Here is a 23,085-nt window from a genome sequence, read left to right as displayed (position 1 = left end):
TGGAAAGAATGCAAATACATGGAGACTAAACAGCATCCTTCTAAAAAATGAATGGGTCAACCAGGAAATTAAAGAAGAATTGAAAAAATTCATGGAAACAAATGATAATGAAAACACAACAGTTCAAAATCTATGGGACACAACAAAGGCAGTCCTGAGAGGAAAATATATAGCAGTGCAAGCCTTTCTCAAGAAACAAGAAAGGTCTCAAATACACAACCTAACCCTACACCTAAAGGAGCTGGAGAGAGAACAACAAAGAAAGCCTAAACCCAGCAGGAGAAGAGAAATTATAAAGATCAGAGCAGAAATCAATGAAATAGAAACTAAAAAAACAATAGAACAAATCAACAAAACTAGGAGCTGGTTCTTTGAAAGAATTAATAAGATTGATAAGCCCCTGGCCAGACTTATCAAAAAGAAAAGAGAAAGGACGCAAATAAATAAAATCATGAATGAAAGAGGAGAGATCACAACCAACACCAAAGAAATACAAACAATTATAAGAACATACTACGAGCAACTCTATGGCAACAAATTTGACAACCTGGAAGAAATGGATACATTTCTAGAGATGTATAAACTACCACAACTGAACCAGGAAGAAATAGATAACCTGAACAGACCCATAACCAGTAAGGAGATTGAAACAGTCATCAAAAATCTCCAAACAAACAAAAGTCCAGGACCAGACGGCTTCCCAGGGGAATTCTACCAAACATTTAAAGAAGAATTAATTCCTATTCTCCTGAAACTGTTCCAAAAAATAGAAATGGAAGGAAAACTTCCAAACTCATTCTATGAGGCCAGCATCACCTTGATCCCAAAACCAGACAAGGATCCCACCAAAAAAGAGAATTACAGACCAATATCCTTGATGAACACAGATGCGAAAATTCTCACCAAAATACTGGCCAATAGGATCCAACAGTACATTAAAAGGATTATTCACCACGACCAAGTGGGATTTATTCCAGGGCTGCAAGGTTGGTTCAACATCCGCAAATCCATCAATGTGATACAATACATTAATAAAAGAAAGAGTAAGAACCATATGATACTCTCAATAGATGCTGAAAAAGCATTTGACAAAGTGCAGCATCCCTTCCTGATTAAAACTCTTCAAAGTGTAGGGATAGAAGGCACATACCTCAACATTATCAAAGCCATCTATGAAAAACCCACCGCAAATATCATTCTCAATGGAGAAAAACTGAAAGCTTTTCCGCTAAGGTCAGGAACACGGCAGGGATGTCCGTTATCACCACTGCTGTTCAATATAGTACTAGAAGTCCTAGCCTCAGCAATCAGACAACAAAAAGAAATTAAAGGCATCCAAATCGGCAAAGAAGAAGTCAAACTATCACTCTTTGCAGATGATATGATACTATATGTGGAAAACCCAAAAGGCTCCACTCCAAAACTGCTAGAACTTATACAGGAATTCAGTAAAGTGTCAGGATATAAAGTCAATGCACAGAAATCAGTCGCATTTCTTTACACTAACAACAAGACAGAAGAAAGAGAAATTGAGGAGTCAGTCCCATTTACAATCGTACCCAAAACCATAAGATACCTAGGAATAAATCTAACCAAAGAGGCAAAGAATCTATACTCAGAAAACTATAAAGTACTCATGAAAGAAATTGAGGAAGACACAAAGAAATGGAAAAATATTCCATGCTCATGGATTGGAAGAACAAATATTGTGAAAATGTCTATTTTACCTAAAGCAATCTACACATTTAATGCAATCCCTATCAAAATCCCATCCATTTTTTTTAAAGAAATAGAACAAATAATCCTAAAATTTATATGGAACCAGAAAAGACCTCGAATAGCCAAAGGAATATTGAAAAAGAAAGCCAAAGTCGGTGGTATCACAATTCCAGACTTCAAGCTCTATTACAAAGCTGTCATCATCAAGACAGTATGGTACTGGCACAAAAACAGACATATAGACCAATGGAACAGAATAGAGAGCCCAGAAATAGACCCTCAACTCTATGGTCAACTAATCTTCGACAAAGCAGGAAAGAATATCCAATGGAAAAAAGACAGCCTCTTCAACAAATGGTGCTGGGAAAATTGGACAGCCACATGCAGAAAAATGAAATTGGACTATTTCCTTACACCACACACGAAAATAGACTCAAAGTGGATGAAGGACCTCAATGTGCGAAAGGAATCTATCAAAATCCTTGAGGACAATGCAGGCAGCAACCTCTTTGACCTCCACCGCAGCAACTTCTTCCTAGGAACATCGCCAAAGGCAACAGAAGCAAGGGCAAAAATGAACTATTGGGATTTCATCAAGATCAAAAGCTTTTGCACAGCAAAGGAAACAGTTAACAAAACCAAAAGACAACTGACAGAATGGGAGAAGATATTTGCAAACGACATATCAGATAAAGGGCTCGTATCCAAAATCTATAAAGAGCTTATCAAACTCAATACCCAAAGAACAAATAATCCAGTCAAGAAATGGGCAGAGGACATGAACAGACATTTCTGCAAGGAAGACATCCAGATGGCCAACAGACACATGAAAAAATGCTCCACATCACTCGGCATCAGGGAAATACAAATCAAAACCACAATGAGATACCACCTCACACCAGTCAGAATGGCTAAAATTAACAAGTCAAGAAATGACAGATGCTGGCGAGGATGCGGAGAGAGGGGAACCCTCCTACACTGTTGGTGGGAATGCAAGCTGGTGCAACCACTCTGGAAAACAGTGTGGAGGTTCCTCAAAAAACTGAAAATAGAGCTACCCTACGACCCAGCAATTGCACTCCTGGGTATATATCCTAAAGATACAAACGTGGTGCTCCGAAGGGGCACGTGCACCCGAATGTTTATAGCAGCAATGTCCACAATAGCCAAACTGTGGAAAGCGCCTAGATGTCCATCAACAGATGAATGGATAAAGAAGAGGTGGTATATATACACAATGGAATACTATGCAGCCATCAAAAGACATGAAATCTTGCCATTTGCGACGACGTGGATGGAACTAGAGGGTATCATGCTTAGCGAAATAAGTCAATCGGAGAAAGACAACTATCATATGATCTCTTTGATATGAGGAAGTGGAGATGCAAGGTGGGGGGGTTTGGGGGGAGGTAGGAAAAGAAAAAATGAAAAGATGGGATTGGGAGGGAGACAAACCATAAAAGACTCAATCTCAAGAAACAGACTGAGGGTTGCGGGGGGGAAGGGGGATGGGAGAGGGTGGTGGGGAAATGGACATTGGGGAGGGTATGTGCTATGATGAGTGCTGTGAAATGTGTAAACCAGACGATTCACAGACCTGTACCCCTGGGGATAAAAATACATTATATGTTTATTAAAATAAAAAAAATTAAAAAAAAAAAAAAAAAAAAAAAAAAAAGAAAAGGCCAACTATTCATCTGGTTTGTCAGCAACTTGGGTTCAATAAGAGATAACACCTCTCCTGGTGACCTTGTATCTCGATTTATATATATATATATATAGGTTTTATCTTTCCTTTAAAGTTGGAAAGGAAAATAAAATCTTTGTTCCCTTGAATAAGACTAATGCATCATTTTGTGGGCATGTTAATATTCAAGGATAATTTCAACTTATAAAATTATGACTTTCTAGATTTGCAAAATATATTCTTCACATTTTTTTATTTTTTATTTTTTATTTTTTTAGATTTTTAAAAAATTTATTTGACAGAGATCACAAGTAGGCAGAGAGAGAGGAGGAAGCAGGCTCCCTGCTGAGCAGAGAGACCGATGTGGGGCTCGATCCCAAGACCCTGGGATCATGATCTGAGCCAAAGGCAGAGGCTTTAACCCACTGAGCCACCCAGGTGCACCTATTCTTCACATTAAACCAAGTTTCTACATTATGACCTCAAGAGCATATAGATCGAGCAAATATAGTCCTTCCATAAATATTTATGGAATAATTAATTGTTGAATTTGAATCCACTAGGACCTGGGCTCAGGCCCTCATATATGTTCTCTCATCTCGAGAGGAACTCCAGGAAGTAGGAAGCCTTACTTCCATTTTACAGATGTAAAAACTATGGTTAAAAGAGCTTAATTGGCAGAGTAACACAGTTAGTTGATGGGATTTCAAAGCCAATGGAACTGACAACTACTATATTATACTGGTAGATAGATGAAGACAGTATTTTTTTCTTTCTTTTTTTTTTAAAAGATTTTATTTATTTACTTGACACAGAGAGAGAGAGAGATCCCAGGACCCTGAGATCATGACCTTAGCCGAAGGCAGAAGCTCAACCCACTGAGCCACTCAGGCAACCCTGAAGACAGTATTTTCTGTTTTTAATTTGATAAAACACTTACTTTTATCCTGCAGAATAAGCAACGTTATTTATACGGGAAGAGCTTAGACCTGATTCTAAAAGAAAAAGGAGAAAAGGAATATTGTTTGTGTTTTTGTTCTTTAATCATTTATTGAGATAAATAACATATCACAAAGCTCACCCATCTGTATTGTTGCAGTCAATGGTTTTTAATATACTTACGATGTTTTGCAACATTCACCTAACGTATCTTCAGAATATTTTTAATCAACCCTGAAAAAAAAACTTCTACCCATGAGAAGTCACCAACCCTAACTCCTCCAACCCTCCAGTTCCTAGCCCTAGGCAACCAATAATCTACTTTTTGTCTCTACAGATTTCAAAACATTTCATATAAATAGGGTTATATAATTTGCGGTCTTTTGTGACTGACTTCTTTCATTTAGCATAATGGTTTCCAGTTTGTTTATGCTCTAGAGTGTTTTTCCACTTCATTCCTTTTTATTGCCAAGTGCTATTTCATTTTCTGGGTATATCACACTTTTATCCACTTGTCAAATGATGTATACTTGGGTTATTTCCATTTCTGTTATTATGAGTAATGCTACCATAAATGTTGACAAACAAGTTTTGTATGTGGACACGTGTTTTCATTTCTTTGGGTATGTACCCAGGAGAGGGATTTCAGGGTCGTATGGTAGCTCTACATTTAACTTTTGAACTATTGCCAAACTGCTTTCCTGAGTGGCTGTACCATTGTTACATCCGCACCAATAAGGCATGAGGATTCCGATTTCTCTACATTCTTGCCAACACTTGTTATTTCTGGTCTGTGTGATTATAGCCATACTAGACTGTGAAGTGGTTGTTTTTAAAGCTTTTTTTATTTTTAATAAAACAAACATGGTGCCAAGTAAGAAATCCTTACTATGTGACTGTAATAAAATCTTAAATATAAAGTAAAATTTCTCTAAAGTTTTAACTCATCAATGCACGATAACTAATAGAAAGTCCGCATTTAAGTCAGACTTTGAAAAACTAAATCTCAAAGACAAACTAGCTAAGAATTTCTGTGTTCTTTGAAATCAGAGCTCGGCCGCTAAGAAATAGACATGATCGTACAGTAGTAAGTGCAGTGAAGTGGAAAAAAGTTTTTGAATATTATTTACAAGTTGCTTATTACCATAGTTTCTGGATAGAAATAACTTCCCTGAAAGTCTGGTGTTTATACGAGCTCAACACGTGTTCCTAAGTCCGTAGCATGTAGTCACATCTTTCCTGTTTGGAGCTCTATGGAAATCCTTCATTTTGGCCTTTGTAAAATAAAATAGATGTCTGCGCCAAGAGAACCACTTTTCATTGACATACAGACATAAGTTGTCCTGTAATAAAAAAAAAAAAAAAATGGGACAATGGCTGCTGTAGGAAATCTGCTCTTTCAGGAAGCTCTACTAATACACAAAGTGTATAATACGCCTTGGAGGGGAGAACAACAACAAAAAAGTTTGTTTTAATTTGGAAAATGTAATATTGGCAATTAAAATTTATTTTCAATTTCTTATGCTCTGGGAAAGGCTTCTGCATGGTCTCTTTTTTTTCCTTTTTTTTTTGTTTAATCCTTATGATAATAACCCTTAAGGGTAGGGATTATCCCAGGTTCCAGAGGAGACATCAAGGCTTGGTGAGATGCTAGTGATTTGTTCAATTCTAGAACTCTTCAGCAGCAGAGCCGGGATTCCAGCTGTGGTGGGTCTGACTTCGAAGCCCAGGTTTTTTTTTTTTTTTTTTTTTTTTTTTTAAGATTTTATTTATCAGATAGAGATCACAAGTAGGCAGAGAGGCAGGCAGAGAGAGAGGAAGGGAATCAGGCTCCCTGCCGAGCAGAGAGCCCGATGCGGGGCTTGACCCCAGGACCCTGGGATCATGACCTGAGCCGAAGGCATAGGCTTTAACCCACTGAGCCACCCAGGCGCCCCCGAAGCCCAGGTTTTTGCCGCTCACTGTATTTGCCCTTAGTGAAGAAGCTCCCGTGTGAAAAAATATTTTCACTTTTAGGAAAATATTAAGCTTCTTTGGGCTTGAGTCTCCGTCCCACACATGGAAAGATCCGCCCTAGTTGACATCTCAGTATCTTTTACTTGAAATCACTCTTAGTAAATTCTTTTCAAAATATATTTATTTCCATGTCAGTTCACCATGTGTGCTGTCGGTTAGCACGGGGTGACTTGGTTCTACGATGTTCCGATGCTGCTGCTGGAGGTTTCAGAGGACAATTGGTTTCCACAATAATTAATCCCGAAAGTCTTTTGTTCAAATGAGATCTTAGTCATAAACGGTGACTTTGGCAGAGAACGGAGCCAGCGGTTTATTAATAACTCGACCACCAGCGGGAGCAATGAATGCTTCTTGAGCTCGACACCGCATTTAACCGTCCCTGTTCTAACTTGTTTGTATATATTATCTCAGTTAATCCTCCAGCCCACAGCTATTGTTCCCAATTTAAGAACTAGCTGATGGGGGTGCCTGGGTGGCTCAGTCAGTTGGGCGTCTGCCTTCAGCTCAGGTCATGATCCCAGGGTCCTAGGCTCCCTGCCTGGTGGGGAGCCTGCTTCTCCCTGTCTCCCTCTGCTTGTGCTCTCTCTTTCTGTCAAAAATAAATAAATAAATAAATAAATAAATAAATAAATAAATAAAATCGGGGAGAAAAAAAAAGAGCCCGTCTCCAAGTTAGGAATGGATTGTTCAGTGGGTAACTGAGAAGCTTACTATAGGTGTTTCGCGTAACTGGCAGTTGAGGGAGCCAAGCCGAGGCTTGTTCAGTTGCTAAGGGATAGGAGGCTACTTCTTGTCCTCTCCCCACACCCTTAGAATGAGGCTCCTCTGCTGGGGCGTGTTGGGTACACAGCCAGCTGTGTTTGCTACGATGAGGGAACGAAGTGATCTGAAAATCGCCAGGTTCTAGGTGGCGGGTAACCGGTAACCCCAGATTAAGTCACTAAGGCGATTGCCTCAGCAGGGTCCTTTGCCTCCTCCGTCTGGAAATTCCCTTCAACTCATCCCTAGAGAGGCGCCGTGGTTTCTTCTCCCTTTTCTTGCTCTCGTTTTGACGTTTATTCTGGGTTGCAATTCACTTCCACGATTCCAGGGGAAGTGGCTGTGCTCAGAAGCATTTGGGGTAAGCACACTTTCGTCGTCTTCAGAAACCACGACCGTTTCAGGACGTTTCACACACAATTTCTCATTTAATTGAAGCTTCAGAGATGTTCTCTGTTGAACAGACAAGAATAGCAAACACATAGTGCTTGCCATGAGCCAGGAACTGCTCCAAGAGCTTTACATATATTAATTTATTGAATCCACCAAGAGCCCTGTTACCTCCATTTACAGACGGAGAACTGAGGTGCAGAGCGATCGAGGGTCTTGCTAGAGATCACAGGGCAAGATTAAAATCCAGTCGCTCTGGCTTTTACCCACTACATCACCTCTAATAAGTTAAAAAAAAAACCACAGATTTTATAGGTTATGATAACATATCATGTCGAAATAGAAGTTATTTTAGATAGAGCTGAAAAACAACTCATTACCATTTATCAACTGCCTAGGTACTTTTTAAAATTTGCACTGATGGTTTTACCTTTGTATTTGTAATCGACATAAGCACAATTGATGTACTTGACATATTGAGCCGAGTTGATTCGATGTCCTTTTGGCAAATGAGCCTCTTACTGGGACTGTAACACTATTTTTTGTAAAATATTCCCTGGCAAGTTAGTGTTTCTTATGTCTCAGCTACTGTGCTGTGGTAGATACAGAAAGATTACACAAACTCTTTGCTATGTCCACGATTGAGAGTGGAGTCTATTACTTTCTGTTGGATCTGGGTTAGCCTCAGTGATTTGTTTGACTGACAGGAGGTGACATCCTGGACCTTCTGAGACTAGGTCATAAGAAGCCTTGGAGCTTCTGCAGGTCCTTGGAGCACTCATTCTTGGATCCCAGTTTCCGTATTTTAAGGAAACACAAGCAGCTCTTGGAGAGGCCACATGGAGAGGATCCAAGTCTCCTGGTTGGTGGCCCTGGCTGAACTCCCAGCCCACAGGCAGCACAGACTTGTCAATCACAGGTGAGCTCCAGGAGGATGTCCTGGAGCTCTGGTGGATGCCAAAATCAGGGTGGACCAGTTCCACTGAGCACTGCCCAAGTTATTGATTTGTGAGCAAACCGAGTAACTTGTGGCTGCTCTAAGGATAGAGTTTGTTACACAGCAAAAGATGACCAGAACATGTGTGAAAGCCTTTACAAATATTACCTTCATTTATCCCTCCCCATCATCTTATGAGGTAGCTATGATCATCCTTATTTTAAATCAAGGACGCTGAGGGTCAGTGACTTTGCAAGTAATCCAGGTCTGTTGGCTCCAGTTGGAAGATGGGTATTTTTCTTTACTGATATTACTTCATTTTATGATTCATCTCATTCTCAAGATGACTGTTGAGTCAGATAAGACTGAGTAAGTTTTGTCCTTACTAGTTGTGTCCTTGGGTAGATAGAAGTAATATGTAGTTGATATTACAGAGGACTGTAAAGATCCAAAGATACATATAAAAGACTTAGCAAACAGTAGGTACTCAACAATGGGTAAATACGTGCTTTGAGAATTCTTCCCTATGATGAAAAAGCAGCTGGTGGTAAAGGACTGAGAAATGGTCTTTGTAAACAAAATAGGGGAAGAGAGGAAAAAATAAAATAAGACTAAATCAGAGAGGGAGACAAACTCTAAGAAACTCAACATAGGAAACAAACAGGGTTGCTGGAGCGGATGGGGTGGGGGATGGGGTAACTGGGTGATGGACATTAAGGAGGGCACATGATATAATGAGCACCGATATTATATAAGACTGAACAATCACTGACCTCTACCTCTGAAACCAATAATACATTGTATGTTAATTAATTGAATTTTAACTTAAAAATTAAAAAAAAATGCTCTTTGATGGTGTGAACATGGGATGTACTCATTTAGGTCAGGTATGTTTCAAAAATTTTTTTTTTAAAATCCATAACATCACATAATGTTTAAACCATGTATGCATAGATGGTTTATAAGATGTAAATACGTATTTCATTGAAGTTGAAAACCTTGATTAGTCAGCTTTGTCTGTTACTTTCTTTTTATTTTTCTTATTTAATTTATTTTAGTTATTTCCTTTTTTAAAGATTCCTTCCAGTTCTAAAACTCTGTGCATTTTACTTTGCCTCATTCCACCTTGAAAGTTAAGGACCTTAGGAAAAAATGTAATCAACCAACATCCAACCCATGCCAATATCCACAATTTGTAATTTGTATGCTATTTCTGAAGAAAGGTGTAGTTATTCTGAGAACCAGCCTTTCTATCTACTACCTGCTTCTATTACTTTTTCAACAGGGTGAGTAAAACAGGTCCTATGAAGTTGCTGTCATCTTCTCCCTTGAAGGTCAGGAGCAAGAGTGTGAGGGAACAAGGAAGCAGGTGGAAAGGGATAGCAGTAAGGTAAACTCTCGTACACATCACTGGGTTTGTGGTAGGGACTCAACGGATACCTAGTATACGGAATGTACAGTACTCTTTTTAACCTGTCTTGCCCATTTCTTTCCAGCTTAATGGTGGATGATGGTGGTAAACAGCAGTAGAGATTAAAACCTCGAGAGCTTCTAGAAAGATCTCCCTTCATCCTATGCTTATGTTCTCAGTCCTGGCTGATAACATACGGACTGGTGCCCAAGGCAGGGCCGGGGCCCATGGAACCCTAAAGCAGCCTCTTTGGTTTCTAGTCTCGTCCAAACTAATCCTGGAGCTCTGACAGACTGAGACAAGATGAAGGACTGTGGAGAACATCTAAACAACATGGTAAATCTGAGTGAAATCTACTAAGATCTGCATCCTGTAAACAGAGAATGCACTTTTTAAAAAAGTGTTCCTGGAACATTTAAAAAAAAATGAGAAAGGACAATAAACTTCCCATATATTCCCAAATAATGCACATTACATTTTCTGATCTTGATACCATAAAAATGAAAATTAATGGAAGAATCAGAAAACAAGATTACTACTCACACCAAAAATCCTATTATCTGAGGGGGAAAAAAAGAGCAAAGAAAAGAAAAAAGGAAAAAAACTTTCCTCTGTAAAACAACTTTTGGATTAAAGAGGAAATAAATACTGAAACTTCACAACACCTAGGATATAAACCAACACCAATACATCCAAGTGATTCACCTTAAGCTGTGCTCAGAATTAAGTCTACACCTTAAATCTCATGTTAATAATTAGGAAGAAAGAATGAATGAAATTCTAACTCAAAGAATTAGGGAAAAAAAACAGCAAATGAACTAAGAAAAGCAAAAAGTAGGAAATTTATTAAAGTGAAAGTCAGTTAATTGGAAAACAGAAAAATTATAGAATATAGACATTCAAAACATACCACTCTGAGAGAAACAAACAAAGAGTGTTTTAAAAGGTCAAATGTAAGCTATCTTAATTAAGAAAATAAAGGAGCAAACATAATACACAAGGGAGAGCCATATGCACAAAAGAGAGATAACGGCTCAACTCTAGGCAATTAAATTTGAAAACCTGGGTGAAATGGATGACTTATGATCTCGGCTAAGATAGAAGAACTACACAGACCAATTACTAAAGATACCAACAAAGCTGTCAAAGAGCTACTTGCCAAACATCCATCAGACCCAGATAATTTCACTGAAATTTTAAGGAATATTCATTCCAGTGCAATTTAAACTGTTCCAGAGCAAAGGAAAAGTAAGTTTGTAAATTCTCCAGCATAAAATCAATAACCAGACCTCATAAAGACAGCACATGCACACAAACTATAGACTAATCTCATTGATGAATACAGTTGCAAATATCTGAAATAAAATATAATCTAGCAATATATTAAAATAATACACATGGCCGAGTAGTTTGTTTCAGGAATGCAAGAATGGTTCAAAATTACAAAATATATTAATAAAATTCATATTAAAAGATCAAAGGAGAAAAATCATATGATCATCTCTGTAGTGATAAGGCATGTGATAAAATTCAACATGCATTCGTGGTTTTTTTTAAAAACATAGGAATCAATGGATACTCCTTAACATGGTTAACTCCTTAATATAACATGGCTATATTTAACATGATTCTAGAAGTACTGTATTTAACGTGATTCTTGAATTGCATTACAATACAACTAAAATGTAAAGAGATATGCAAACTGGGAGATATAATTGTGTAACTGGAAAACACAAAAGAATTAAATAGTATTACTAACTATAAGAAAATAGCAGTCTGGTAACTAGGTAGAAAATTCATAAACAGAAATGACTTCTTTAATATTGGTATCAAAACCGATGAGATTCCAAAGATTAAACTCTTAAGAATGTATAAGAGCTCTATAAAGTAAGATATGAAACATGTCTGAAGGAAACAATAAAAAAAGGCTTGAAAGAATGGGCACCATTTTTAGATAAGTACCATGATTTAGACAGAAGCTTTAACATGTTAAAATTTCCTAGGTTAATCTATAAAATTAAAACTGTCCCCTGCCCAATTATTAATGGATTTGTTTTGTGAAACTCAGTAGGTCGATTCTAAAGTTGAAATAGAAAAATAAGCAAGAATATTTGAAATATGTAAACATCAATTATTGAAACAGTGTAGGACTAATATATGAAAAAAGAAGGGTAGGGGTGCCTGGGTGGCTCAGTGGTTAAGTGTCTGCCTTTGGCTCAGGTCATGATCTCAGGGTCCTGGGATCAAGCCCCGAATCATCGGGCTCCCTGCTTGGCCGGAAGCCTGCTTCTCCCTCTCCCACTCCCCCTGCTTGTGTTCGCTCTCTCGCTGTCTCTCCTCTGTCAAATAAATGAATACAATCTTAAAAAAAAAAAAGGGTAGATCAATTGAAGAGAATAGGAGTCCAGAAATATATCCAAGCAATATGTAAATTATCATATGCTAAAAGGGTCATTTCAAATAGTAAGGAAAGAATGCATTGTTTAGTAAAGAGCTCCAGGATAAAAGTAACTGGGGAAAAAAATGGAGCCTTAAATTCAGGACAGATCATGATTTAAATGGGAAAAATCAAGTAACAGAAATATCTAACTTTAATATTTAAACTCAAGTAGATATATTTTTCCCTTAAAAAAAGGTGCAGAAATAGGATGCATAGTATGCTACAATTTGTATTACCATATATGGCATTTATACTTATGGATACATTTATGTAGCTACATGGTATCTATCTCTGGTATACAGAATCTGGGATGGTACTGATCTCTTTGGAAAGAAACTAAAGGATGGGTGTCAGGGATAGGGGAGAGACTTACTTTTTATTGTTTGAACCAGGAAGATGTATTAGTTAATCAAAAAAAGAAATTAAGACACATGCCAGAAATTAAAACCAAGAAACCTATACAATATAGTATATTAATTAGTAGGACCTAAACAAGACTAATTAGGAAATGTAAATTGGGCCAGGAAAATATTCTACAGGGGTCTGAAATGCATCTGAGAATCATATAAAAAAAGAGACCTGTTGAGTTCTTGTATCTTTTAAGAAATATTAATTAAGAAACAGTGTTCTCAAAGGCAAATTTATTCAGTTCCTTAGGAATTTTGACCCTCGAGTGCTGGTACAACCTGCTACTTTACTATGAAGTGGTTAAGGAAGACTATCCGCCCTCCGAGTTCTCTTCTAGACACACTGTGTATCTTACAGCCTGCATCTGTATCTGTACCCAAATACTGCAACAAAAATAAAGAGCAACTCTGATTTAAAAAGTACCTCAAGGCAATACAAAAAAAATGATTTTAATTTCTGATACATATTAAAACATTTCAGTCAGTTCTTCCTGACAGCATAACACGACAGATACACAAGACCTCAAACATGCTTTAAAATGACATTCAGCAAAGTATTGAAAATTTAATAAATAGCAATAATCACACACAAATACATTTTCCATACTCAATCATTAAGCTACTAAAACAGACAGCTAAAGAATAAATAAACAAGAATTGACAATAAAAAAATATGCGGGGTCTGCAATTCATTCTACTTAAAAGAAGGGGGGTCGATCCAAATGATTTCTTAATTTGCTTTTCGACATGTAGCATGATCCCCCCATGAATAAAATATATTGAAAATCACTCTTACAATAATGTAGTCTTTAAATACAACAAATAAATATGAAACCAGCAAAGCAATTTCAAGTTGTAATAAAAACGCCCCCCCACCAAAGCTATGGAAATACATAGTCATCGTGATAGCAAATGACAGTATTTAAAGTGATAGTGCTTGTGCACTAAACTCATCTGTGACCTTGATATGATTTTAGTGCAAATCCCTAGGGTCCAATACAAGCATAACCCTGTACCAGGGAAGGACATTACCAGATAGAACTTCTCTTGTACAATTTTTGTACATATTTTATAAAGTTCAAGATTTAATGCATAGTAGAGTATCTTCATCTGTTTAATTCTGTCCCTAAATAGAGATGAAAAAAGAAATGACTTGGGATTTTACCATTTGGCTTGTACCATATTAGAGTATTAAAGTCAACATTAGAAAATCTATAAAAGTTTTGTTTTTGCCATTAATTTGTCTAACGCTATCTAAATTTCACATCACTGAATGTTAAACGTAAGAGAAAAATTTTTAGACGGGGTTTTTCCCTTTGACAAGCTCATATTACGATGAGATCCAATAATATTTAGACCAATGTTACACAAATAAAAACACAGGTGAATATAAGGGGCCTTTTTTTGTACATTAACAACCTTAACATCTGGTATATTAAGTTGCAAGATGTATTGGCAAAAAGCATAAAGAGTTCAATGAAAAGAAGGTATTACTTTGTACAAACAAATGTTTTAACATAGGAGAGAGAAACTGACAGTCGAATGAGTTTCAGCAGCCATACTTCTACTGTGGACTACAGTACCAGGATAAAAACAATTAGGAACAAATGGAAGAACATTGCTGAACCATATGAATACGTAATGCAATTTTAGCTGCTAAAATAGTAAACTCTAAAGTTCATAGAGTTCCAAGTTGTTTAATTTAACCATGCAGGCTAACATATGGTAATAAGAAATCACCCTGCATCTTTTTTGTTTTTAAATTAAAACTAGTTTAATTGTAAAGTTACAAAACAACGAATGGATATTGCTCCTCCTTGTACACAATCCCCCTGGCTGCGATTCGTACCTAACAAAGTAACAAAGCCTCATCATCACTCGTCTCCTGTTTCAGTGTTGCTTCCAAGCAAGTGTCCGGTATCTGGGCAGTGTGGACGATGCCACAGCGCTCACAGGGGCCGTCTCGATTACTTGGCCTTCCTCCAGGGTTTGTCCCACTGTATGGCTGTCTAAACCCTTGCCCTTGATCTGAGGCAAGATCGAGAAGAGGTCTGGAGCAGTCGTTCACATCCAAGTCTGAAACTCCGTCAGAAACTGGAATCAGCATTTCGACATCATCATCTTCTTCTCTTCCGTGTGCCCCACTGTCAAGCTGTCTCAAAGGACTCTGGTTCTGATTTACGGAGCTGGATCGCCCTAACGTAAAACGTACCCAGCGCAGCCCCTGAGTCATACGACTGAGTGCACTTGTGAGCTGGTGACGGGCCGGACTCACACCCGGGGGCTCCACACTTGTCACATCCCTTCCGTTCTCTGTGTGACTACCTCGGGTACTCTGAGTTGAGGAACTTCCACTTGCTCCCACTGTTGCTTCGACTGCTGTTGTGGGAGGGACTTTTTGGGGCAAAGGAGCTGCAACCCCACCAGATGCTCCTGCCATATCTCTTCTCTCATTTTCTGTGTCTGTGTCGTCGGACTCCACAGAAAACAGACTTCTGTGAGTGTGATTTCTTTCAGGTTCTCTGTTGGTACTCTGACTAGGGATGACCTCATCTCCATCTGCTGAGACCAAAGCCAATGACCCTGAATGACGTGATCTTGCAAAATTAAAAATACGATTCCAAATGTTGCTGGATCTGCCTGCCATTGGAAGCCTGATTGAAGTAAATCCAAGCTGAGATCGTACAGCTAGCCTCAAGTTTTCCAAAACAGAAGCCTACAAAAAATAAGAAAAGATCTTAAGATAGCTAACAATGAAGTATGAAAATAAAAAACACCCTTTGAGTAAGAATGTGTTATGGTTAAAAATGCTATTATTGATTGCTAGGGTCTATGAAGGATGAATTAAATTCTCTCATCTATACAAGTTCACCTTACTACAGAAACTAATCTATAACTTGTACCACTGTTGACTTGGTTTAGATTTTCTTGACACTCCACTTTATATATGTGACTTTAAAGTGACGTTTAATATCAACTATTTTATTTTAAAACTGTACATTGTAATCCAATTCTAAAAGTATGCCAAAGTTGAAAAACAAAATTATTTGATACTCTAGCTAAGAAGGTAAACTAGGCCCTTAATCTGTTCTACGCCTTTAAAAATTTTTTTTTTTTATTTTCTAAAGATTTTATTTATTTATTTGACAGAGAGAAAGCAGGAGTGTGTAAGTAGGGGAGAGGGAGAAGCAGGCTCCTGGCTGAGCAGGGAGCCCGACGCAGCCGGATCCCAGGACCCTGCGATCTTGACCTGAGTGGAAGGCAGTTGCTTAACCAACTGAGCCACCCAGGCATCCCCTGACTTTTTTTTTTTTAAACACAGAACAAGTTAGATTTGATTTACAAGACTGAAACTTTCTAAAATAAGTGAAAGTGACATTTCATAGTTGGTTCTCAAAGATCTGTTGAATGAATGGACACTGAAGATTGATTTTTACTGTCATAAATAAGAGAATTAATTTATAATACAGCACAGGAAATAAGCTAAAAAACACAATTTGCTTATAGCACTACACAATGGTATTTGAGACATTTGGACTCTTTTCAGTCTTTAAAGATTAAGTTTTATTTTCTACAGCTTAGCATTATGCATAAATTATCATATCTTTATTCTTTGAAAATTTGCTTTTTCCTAGATGAATACATTTATGGATTATTTTTAAGACATGCAACATTTATTTAAAACAGTTTTTAAGCTCCATCTAGTGGTTATAAAAAGGAGTATTCAAACTTGGAACAGACAGTTTTCATTTGTGGCATTTGGTATTTAACACACAATATTTCCAGGAAAGAATGGTGAGTTGATGTACTCCCATTTCAATGGTGATATAATTTCCCTCTGTCAAAATGAATAGCTTTTGTCTTTACCTTCACAGAAGAAAAGAGGGAAAGGAAAGATGTGACAGCATGTGCTCTTTATCTCTTCAAGATGGTTATTAAATTTACTTGTCAAACATAAACTCAGGAATATAATTCAGAGAAAGCAAAGAAACTACCTTCATAGGAATATTTAATAATCTAGCCTTAGTAAACCACAGATTGTCAGTAAGAAGTTTGAATATCAGCATACATAGATTTGCTATACAAATCGAGATTTTCCACAAATTAAGAAGTACCTAATTATAAATTTTAAAAAAATGGTTCACATCCCTAAGGAACTTCTTCATACATGTGGTCCTCGCCATTCAGCATTCGAGTTCTGAGGCTTTTGTGTGCGCACTGTGTTACACCCAGTAATGAACAGAAGGCTCTGCAGACAAGCTTGCCTTTTATGCAACTTTGTCCCATCAAGATCAACAATGCTGACTTTCACATTACAGTCTGTCATAGCGAGGTGAACTTCTCTACTTAGTTATAAGTCTGCTTAATTAAAATTAATTTAACATTAGATTCTATAAGGGGATATCATGAATGTTTTAAGAATAATTTTATATCCTTCTTCAGTTTATGATGCAGAGGAAAGCATTCTTTAGAAAGCACTTCTAGGGGTGCCTGGGTGGCTCAGTCATTAAGTGTATGCCTTCTGCTCAGGTCATGATCCCAGAGTCCTGGGATCAAGCTCTGCACCAAGCCCCGCATTGGGTTCCCTGATTGGTTCCTTCCTTTCACTCCCCCTGCTTGTGTTCCCCTCTCCCTGTCTCTCTCTCTGTCAAATAAATGAATAAAATCTTAAAAAAGAAAAAGAAAAACAAAGCATTTCTATTTTTGAATGGGATAGTAATTGAGAATATTTCTCTTTTTAAAAACTTAAAAAATTTGAGAATTTGTTACCAAAAGTTTTAAACTTGAAAGTTTAATCTCATAAACTAAATAAAATCTAGCTTACTATTCACAAATGTACTTTATTTTAAAACTTTGTTGAAGGAGAATTCCTTCATAAGGGTAAATTATAAACCTAAAGAATGGTGTAGTATGTAGTAAAGAATTAAACCTTACCCCAGATGAGGTCTGACTTTTGCCCTCTACTTCTGGGACAGCCAGATACAGAGAATGCTGTGTCTGAGGGGGAGGCTCAAAGCCACACCAGCAAGGTGAGGCAGGGTTGGTGTGCTGGGTCAGCAGATCAGCCACCCTGCGCAGTTAATCGTACCTATGTGATGGAGCCCCAGCAAAAACTCTGGAGGCCCAGTCTTGGGTGAGCTTCCCTATGTGGCAATATTCTGTGCACACCATCATACCCCTCCGTTGAGAGAGTAACACTGTCTTGACTTTATGGGGAGAGGAGAACTGGAAGATCCGTGTTTGGTACCCTCCTGAACCTTGTTCTATGTGTCTTTTCCTTTGGCTGATTTAACCTAGGTCCTTCCCTGTAATAAACCATAACCGTGAGTATAACAGCTTTTAGTGTGTTTTAAGTCCATGCAGTGAATTGTCAAAACTGAAAATCATTTTGGGAACCCCTGAACTTGTAATTTCTACAAAGATGAGACCTGCCTTGTGTAGAATGTGCTTCCTCTAACTCCACAACTGGCTACATGCTTGAAGGTTGGGGGGTGGGATACAGTGGGAGACGGAGGGAGAGAATCACCAGCAGACTCCCCACTGAGCAAGGAGCCGGAAGTGGAGATTGATTCCATGACCCTGAGATCATGACCTGAGCTGAAATTAAGAGTCAGACACTTGACCAACTGAGCCACCCAGGCACCCCATTCTTATGCCTTTATGAGCCCTGGTATAACTGAAGCATTGAAAAAGAAGGGAAAGACAGGAAAGAAAGGAAGAAACAATTTTACTGACTGATTGATTGATTATAGGCTCCAAGCTCTGCATGGAGCACATTCTGGGGCTCAAACTTAAGACCCTGAGATCAAGACCTGAGCTGAGATCAAGACTCAGGACACTTAACTGGACTGGGCCACCCACCCAATCATTCCTGAAAAATAAATTTTTTACAAAGTGCTAATAGAAATTTAAAAAATTTAGAAACGTTAATAAAGAATGAGTTACTATTTAAAGAAAAGGAAATGAATTCTTAAACACTATAAGATCTAGCTGTGAAGTTTTCCCTCAAGTCACGTGGAAATGTTAATTAATTGCAATTACTTGTACTTATTAACTGGTTAATCTAGCATATTACTAATATATTACTAGCATACTAATTTTAATATTCATTCTTAATCTTCTAGATGTTTAATTCAAATAGAAAATAACTTACCAAACTCTACTTCTGAATTTTAATGCACCAAATCATCCTAAACAGTAAAATGCTTAAGAATCACATAACTAAATCAGAAGAATAAAAAATTGATTTTGTAGCATTTGTTAAAATACAATGAAACAAATAAAATTTCAAGTTCTCCATGTATTTAATACTTGATTTGACTGCAAATATTAAGACAAAGGTCCTTTATTATATACACAAATATAGAATTCATTTTATGAAACAGAAATAATAAATTGCAACATACTTGATTAGGTGAACAAACAGGAAAATCTTCAACTGGTGGAATTAAACCCTGAGCGATCAGTTGTCCATAGGAGGGAGGAGCTTCTCTTCTTAGCAATTCTGCTTCCACTCTTGACAACTGTGTTTCAAATGACCTTTGAGAGAAAACAGGGGGTTAAAAAGGGTTAAAAAAAAAGGGCAAGTTAAACTAATAATTTTTTAATCAACGATGAAAATAATCTGAACCTTAGTATTTTGGCCATTTTTAAAGCTTAGTCCACCAACGTTTATTGACTATCTATCTATGTGGTTTCTACACTGAAAATACAAAGATAAAGAAGACAGTCTATCCTCATGGGGCTTTATACTAGGAGCCTGGATCACTAAGTTTTAATGAATTAGGAATCCCCATAAAAGGTAAAGGTATTTAGATCTTTAAACCCCTAAGAACATAAAGGGGCTTTGGATTTTGGTGGAAGTAATTATCAAGTTCAATACATTTAGTTTACAGATGAGGCAAAGAGTGAAAGGAGTCACTAATACACAGCTTGTGTATGGCATAGCTTGTTCTTAAACTCAAGACCTCAGACTCTTCTCTGAGCTCTTATGCTGCAATACAGTAAGAAGTCTTCTGACCATTTATACTTGCCCAAAGAAAAGAGTCAGCATGATTACTTTGATTCTGTGCATCTATTAGCTTAGCTGCCTGGGACACGAAGTTCTTGTCCCATCTATTATTTGTAACTCTCCTGGAATGTAGGGTCACTGTCTCCATAATAGCCTCCTAAGGGACCTCTCTCTCCACCATCAGCTTCTCCCAGGTCCAGTCTATCCTGCACCACACGGAAGAAAACCTTCCCTGAAAGTCACCCTTTAATACTTGACCATTTCTTACTTAACTGAGAACTCTGACACATGGCTCTTATGGTTGCCCGCAACATGTCACTGGCCCCGTGTTCCAAGTTTTACCTTTTAGCCCTTCATATGTATCTTTGGCTCCAGACACACTGAATTATGTGCAACTTTCTCAAGCAATGCTGGGGATTCCGACTTCTAAGCATTCTCCCAGGCTAATTTTTTCAACTACAATACCTTCTCCCTATCTACGTTCTACTTACAGATTTCAAATGGCACTTCTTCAGTAAAAGCCTTTCCATAGCCTCTCATCAAATTGAGTATCTTTTGACTTTTTTACCACTTTGTTTTATAGCTCTTACAGCATTTATGTTTTTGTCATCTTATTCCACCCGCCAGTGACTTCCTGCTAACTGTAAAGTGCCTGTGAGATAATGCCTTGTCCATTTTTCTACTCATCTGTATAGTGCCTTGAACATAACAGGTTCTCAAATATTTGCAATTGCTGATTTCATATGTATAAAAACACAGGGTAAAACCTTCAAACTGAGAACTGCAGCTTGCAAAGTTTCTATAAAACAGATTAATCTGAAAAAAGAAACTGGTAAATACAGATTGGCTTTTCTCCCCTTGTAACTCTAAGTATTTACTAGTTTTTAAAATGTGTTTAGCCTCTTGAGTCTTAATCTTTTCACAGTCATTTCATAAATCATGAAAGATATTTATTTTCAAAAATAGTATAAAACCAAAATCTATTGCTGATCACGCTAAAGTTCTGTTGCAAACACTGGGACCATGTTTACTGTAGCAGGCACAACCGCTACAGTTTCGTCTCGATACTGACCTTCGTTCAAACATTCTCAGAGAATAGAGCTTACAGGTACATCCCAATGCAATGACCAGTAACAGGCCACAGATAAGGCTCCCTATGACGGCTGCAGTTATGACTCTGGTAGGCACAATTACCGGGCAATTCTCCTCATCGCTGCCATCACCGCAGTCATCCTGGGAATCACACACCCAGCTTTCAAACACACAACGGTTGTTTTTACAGTGAAAATTTCCTGGCTGGCAAAAAAAGCAGTTTTTTTCATCTGAGCCATTTGGGCAATGATTCTGGTAGTTGCAGCGATCAGAACGAGGATAACAGACACCGTTTCGGGAACATGGGAATTCTTCCTTTTGGCACATGGTGCAATTTATTTCATCCCTTCCATTTGGGCAATGCCAATACCCATCACAGCGCTGCTGTTCTGTGTAACACCCCCAGTTACCCCCACAGGGTATTTCCCAAGGCAAACAGAAGCCATCTACTTGATAAGTGGCATTAAATCCCCTTGCAGCATTCACTTTGTCGGCACAAAAATGGACCCTGATCTGTCCGGAAGAAGAAACAACCGTAAGAGGTGCATGAGAATCAAAAGCCGTTAAGACACGCAAAAGCTTGTGTGGATTCTCCTCTAATCCATCGTATATTTTGACGTAATCACCATACCCAGTCCCATCGAGTTTAAAGTCGGTGAAGCGTAAAATGACTTTACGATGATCACCAGTGTCTATTAACCAGGTGCAGTTGCTTCCAGGAGGGTAGAAATCTGGATAATTGGGAGAATTGAAAGTACCGTAGAAATATTTCAGCCACTGCCCACAGGTTGGCATGTCACAGTCGATCTCGTCTCCGAGGTCCAGACAGTCAATGTTGCCGTCGCATTTTAAAGATTCGGGGAGGCAAGTGTAAACCTTGGTGAACCGAGACAGACACTGGAACTGGTTGTAGGCACAGGGCTGAAAGGAAGCGGCCGTCGGGGGGTCGGCCTCCCGCGTGCAGACCTCCTCGTCAGACCCGTCTCCACACTCGTCCATGCTGTTGCATTTCCAGGCTTCGGGGATACACTTGCCGTTGCCACAGCGGAACTGATCGCAAGCACAGCTGGGTTCTTCGGATTTCCCTGGGAGGGCATGGGGAGGATGGAGATGGAGAGGGAAAGGGGGAAAAACCACTCTTTAAAAGATATGAACAGCAAGTGGTATTTTTATAATAAACGTTAACTAAGTCCCAATGATAGGGGTTTAAAAAAATCTTATTTTAAAAAATAGGTTCTAACAACAAATTAATATCAGCTCAACAAATTAATACTGGCTTAACAATTCAATTTATTAAACACTTATTGTTTGTTCCATGAAGACCTCTGTATTTTGACCTCAAGTGAAGAGAACACAAACCAGGGGTTGCTGGAGGGGAGGTGGCTAGAGGGATGGCTTAAATGGGTGGTGGGTATTAAGGAGGGTACTTGCTGTGACAAGAGCACCCCGTGTTGTATGTAAGTGATGAGTCACTAAATTCTCCTCCTGAAATCAACTTTATGCTGTGTTAACATGTTAAACTGGAATTGAAATAAAAACTTGGAAAAAAAAAGGTAGGAGAACAATTTTGCTTTTATAGAGAGCCATTTTACTGTAGAACATTTAGTAATCTAAGATATATGAGCCAATAGACCATACTGCCTAAAATTTTTAAATTATTTATTGTATAAACATCATTAGAATGACAGACATATTGGAATAGAGAAAAATTCACCCACAATAATCACCTTTCCAAATCAATTTTTTTCAAATTTTTCATATTCTTTTCTAGTTCTTATTTATATGTATACAATATTTTGCTATATATCATACAGCATACACTATTTTTTAATCCTATTATTTAGACCCAAATTTCTGCTAAGATTATCCTAAGATTAACTTTATATACGGTTGGTAATGTTGGTAATGTCATGTATCATAACACAACACTTCCATTTTATAATTCTCTTGTTTTACATAAATGCAAAACGCTGCATGAATCCCAGCTAAAGGTATAAATTTATCATCAAAATAGTAAGGGGAAAGAGAAAAAAACTTGAAATGCCTATAAAATTCTAATTATTGTAGTGTACCATCCTAACCATACACCAATAACGAGGTAGGGGAAGAAAATCAAACATTATGTACTTACGGTCCCCAAAACTAACAATGTTTAAGATAATACTTACTTCTCCATTAACAATTTACTTATTGGTAAAGAGGTGACAGAAAATGTGCTTCAGAAGCTATGTATTACAAAGAGTGGGTTTTTAAGAAAAAAGAGAAAAAGCTGCATA

The 23,085-nt window shown here is 37.8% G+C and overlaps 1 protein-coding gene across 2 annotated transcripts in view; it reads right to left on the bottom strand.

Annotated features, from left to right (window-relative positions):
* Window positions 1-13,137: 13,137 nt before the first annotated feature.
* The window catches only part of LRP12 (LDL receptor related protein 12), a gene marked incomplete at its 5' end in the record, with an annotated part of 72,610 nt that continues 62,662 nt past the window's right edge, over window positions 13,138-23,085 (bottom strand). For both annotated transcript variants that reach the window (XM_080803087.1, XM_080803088.1), the window contains 3 exons: window positions 13,138-15,421; window positions 19,113-19,245; window positions 20,790-21,894. In XM_080803087.1, coding sequence (XP_080659213.1) covers window positions 14,555-15,421; window positions 19,113-19,245; window positions 20,790-21,894 — 2,105 coding nt within the window. In that variant the 3' untranslated portion in view covers window positions 13,138-14,554. The remainder of the gene's footprint in view (window positions 15,422-19,112; window positions 19,246-20,789; window positions 21,895-23,085) is intronic.

The sequence above is a fragment of the Martes martes genome, assembly GCF_963455335.1.
Source record: "Martes martes genome assembly, chromosome: 4".
Classification (NCBI taxonomy): domain Eukaryota; kingdom Metazoa; phylum Chordata; class Mammalia; order Carnivora; family Mustelidae; genus Martes; species Martes martes.
Note: the sequence above shows the minus strand (reverse complement) of the source record. Positions and strands in the feature narration are given on the sequence as shown.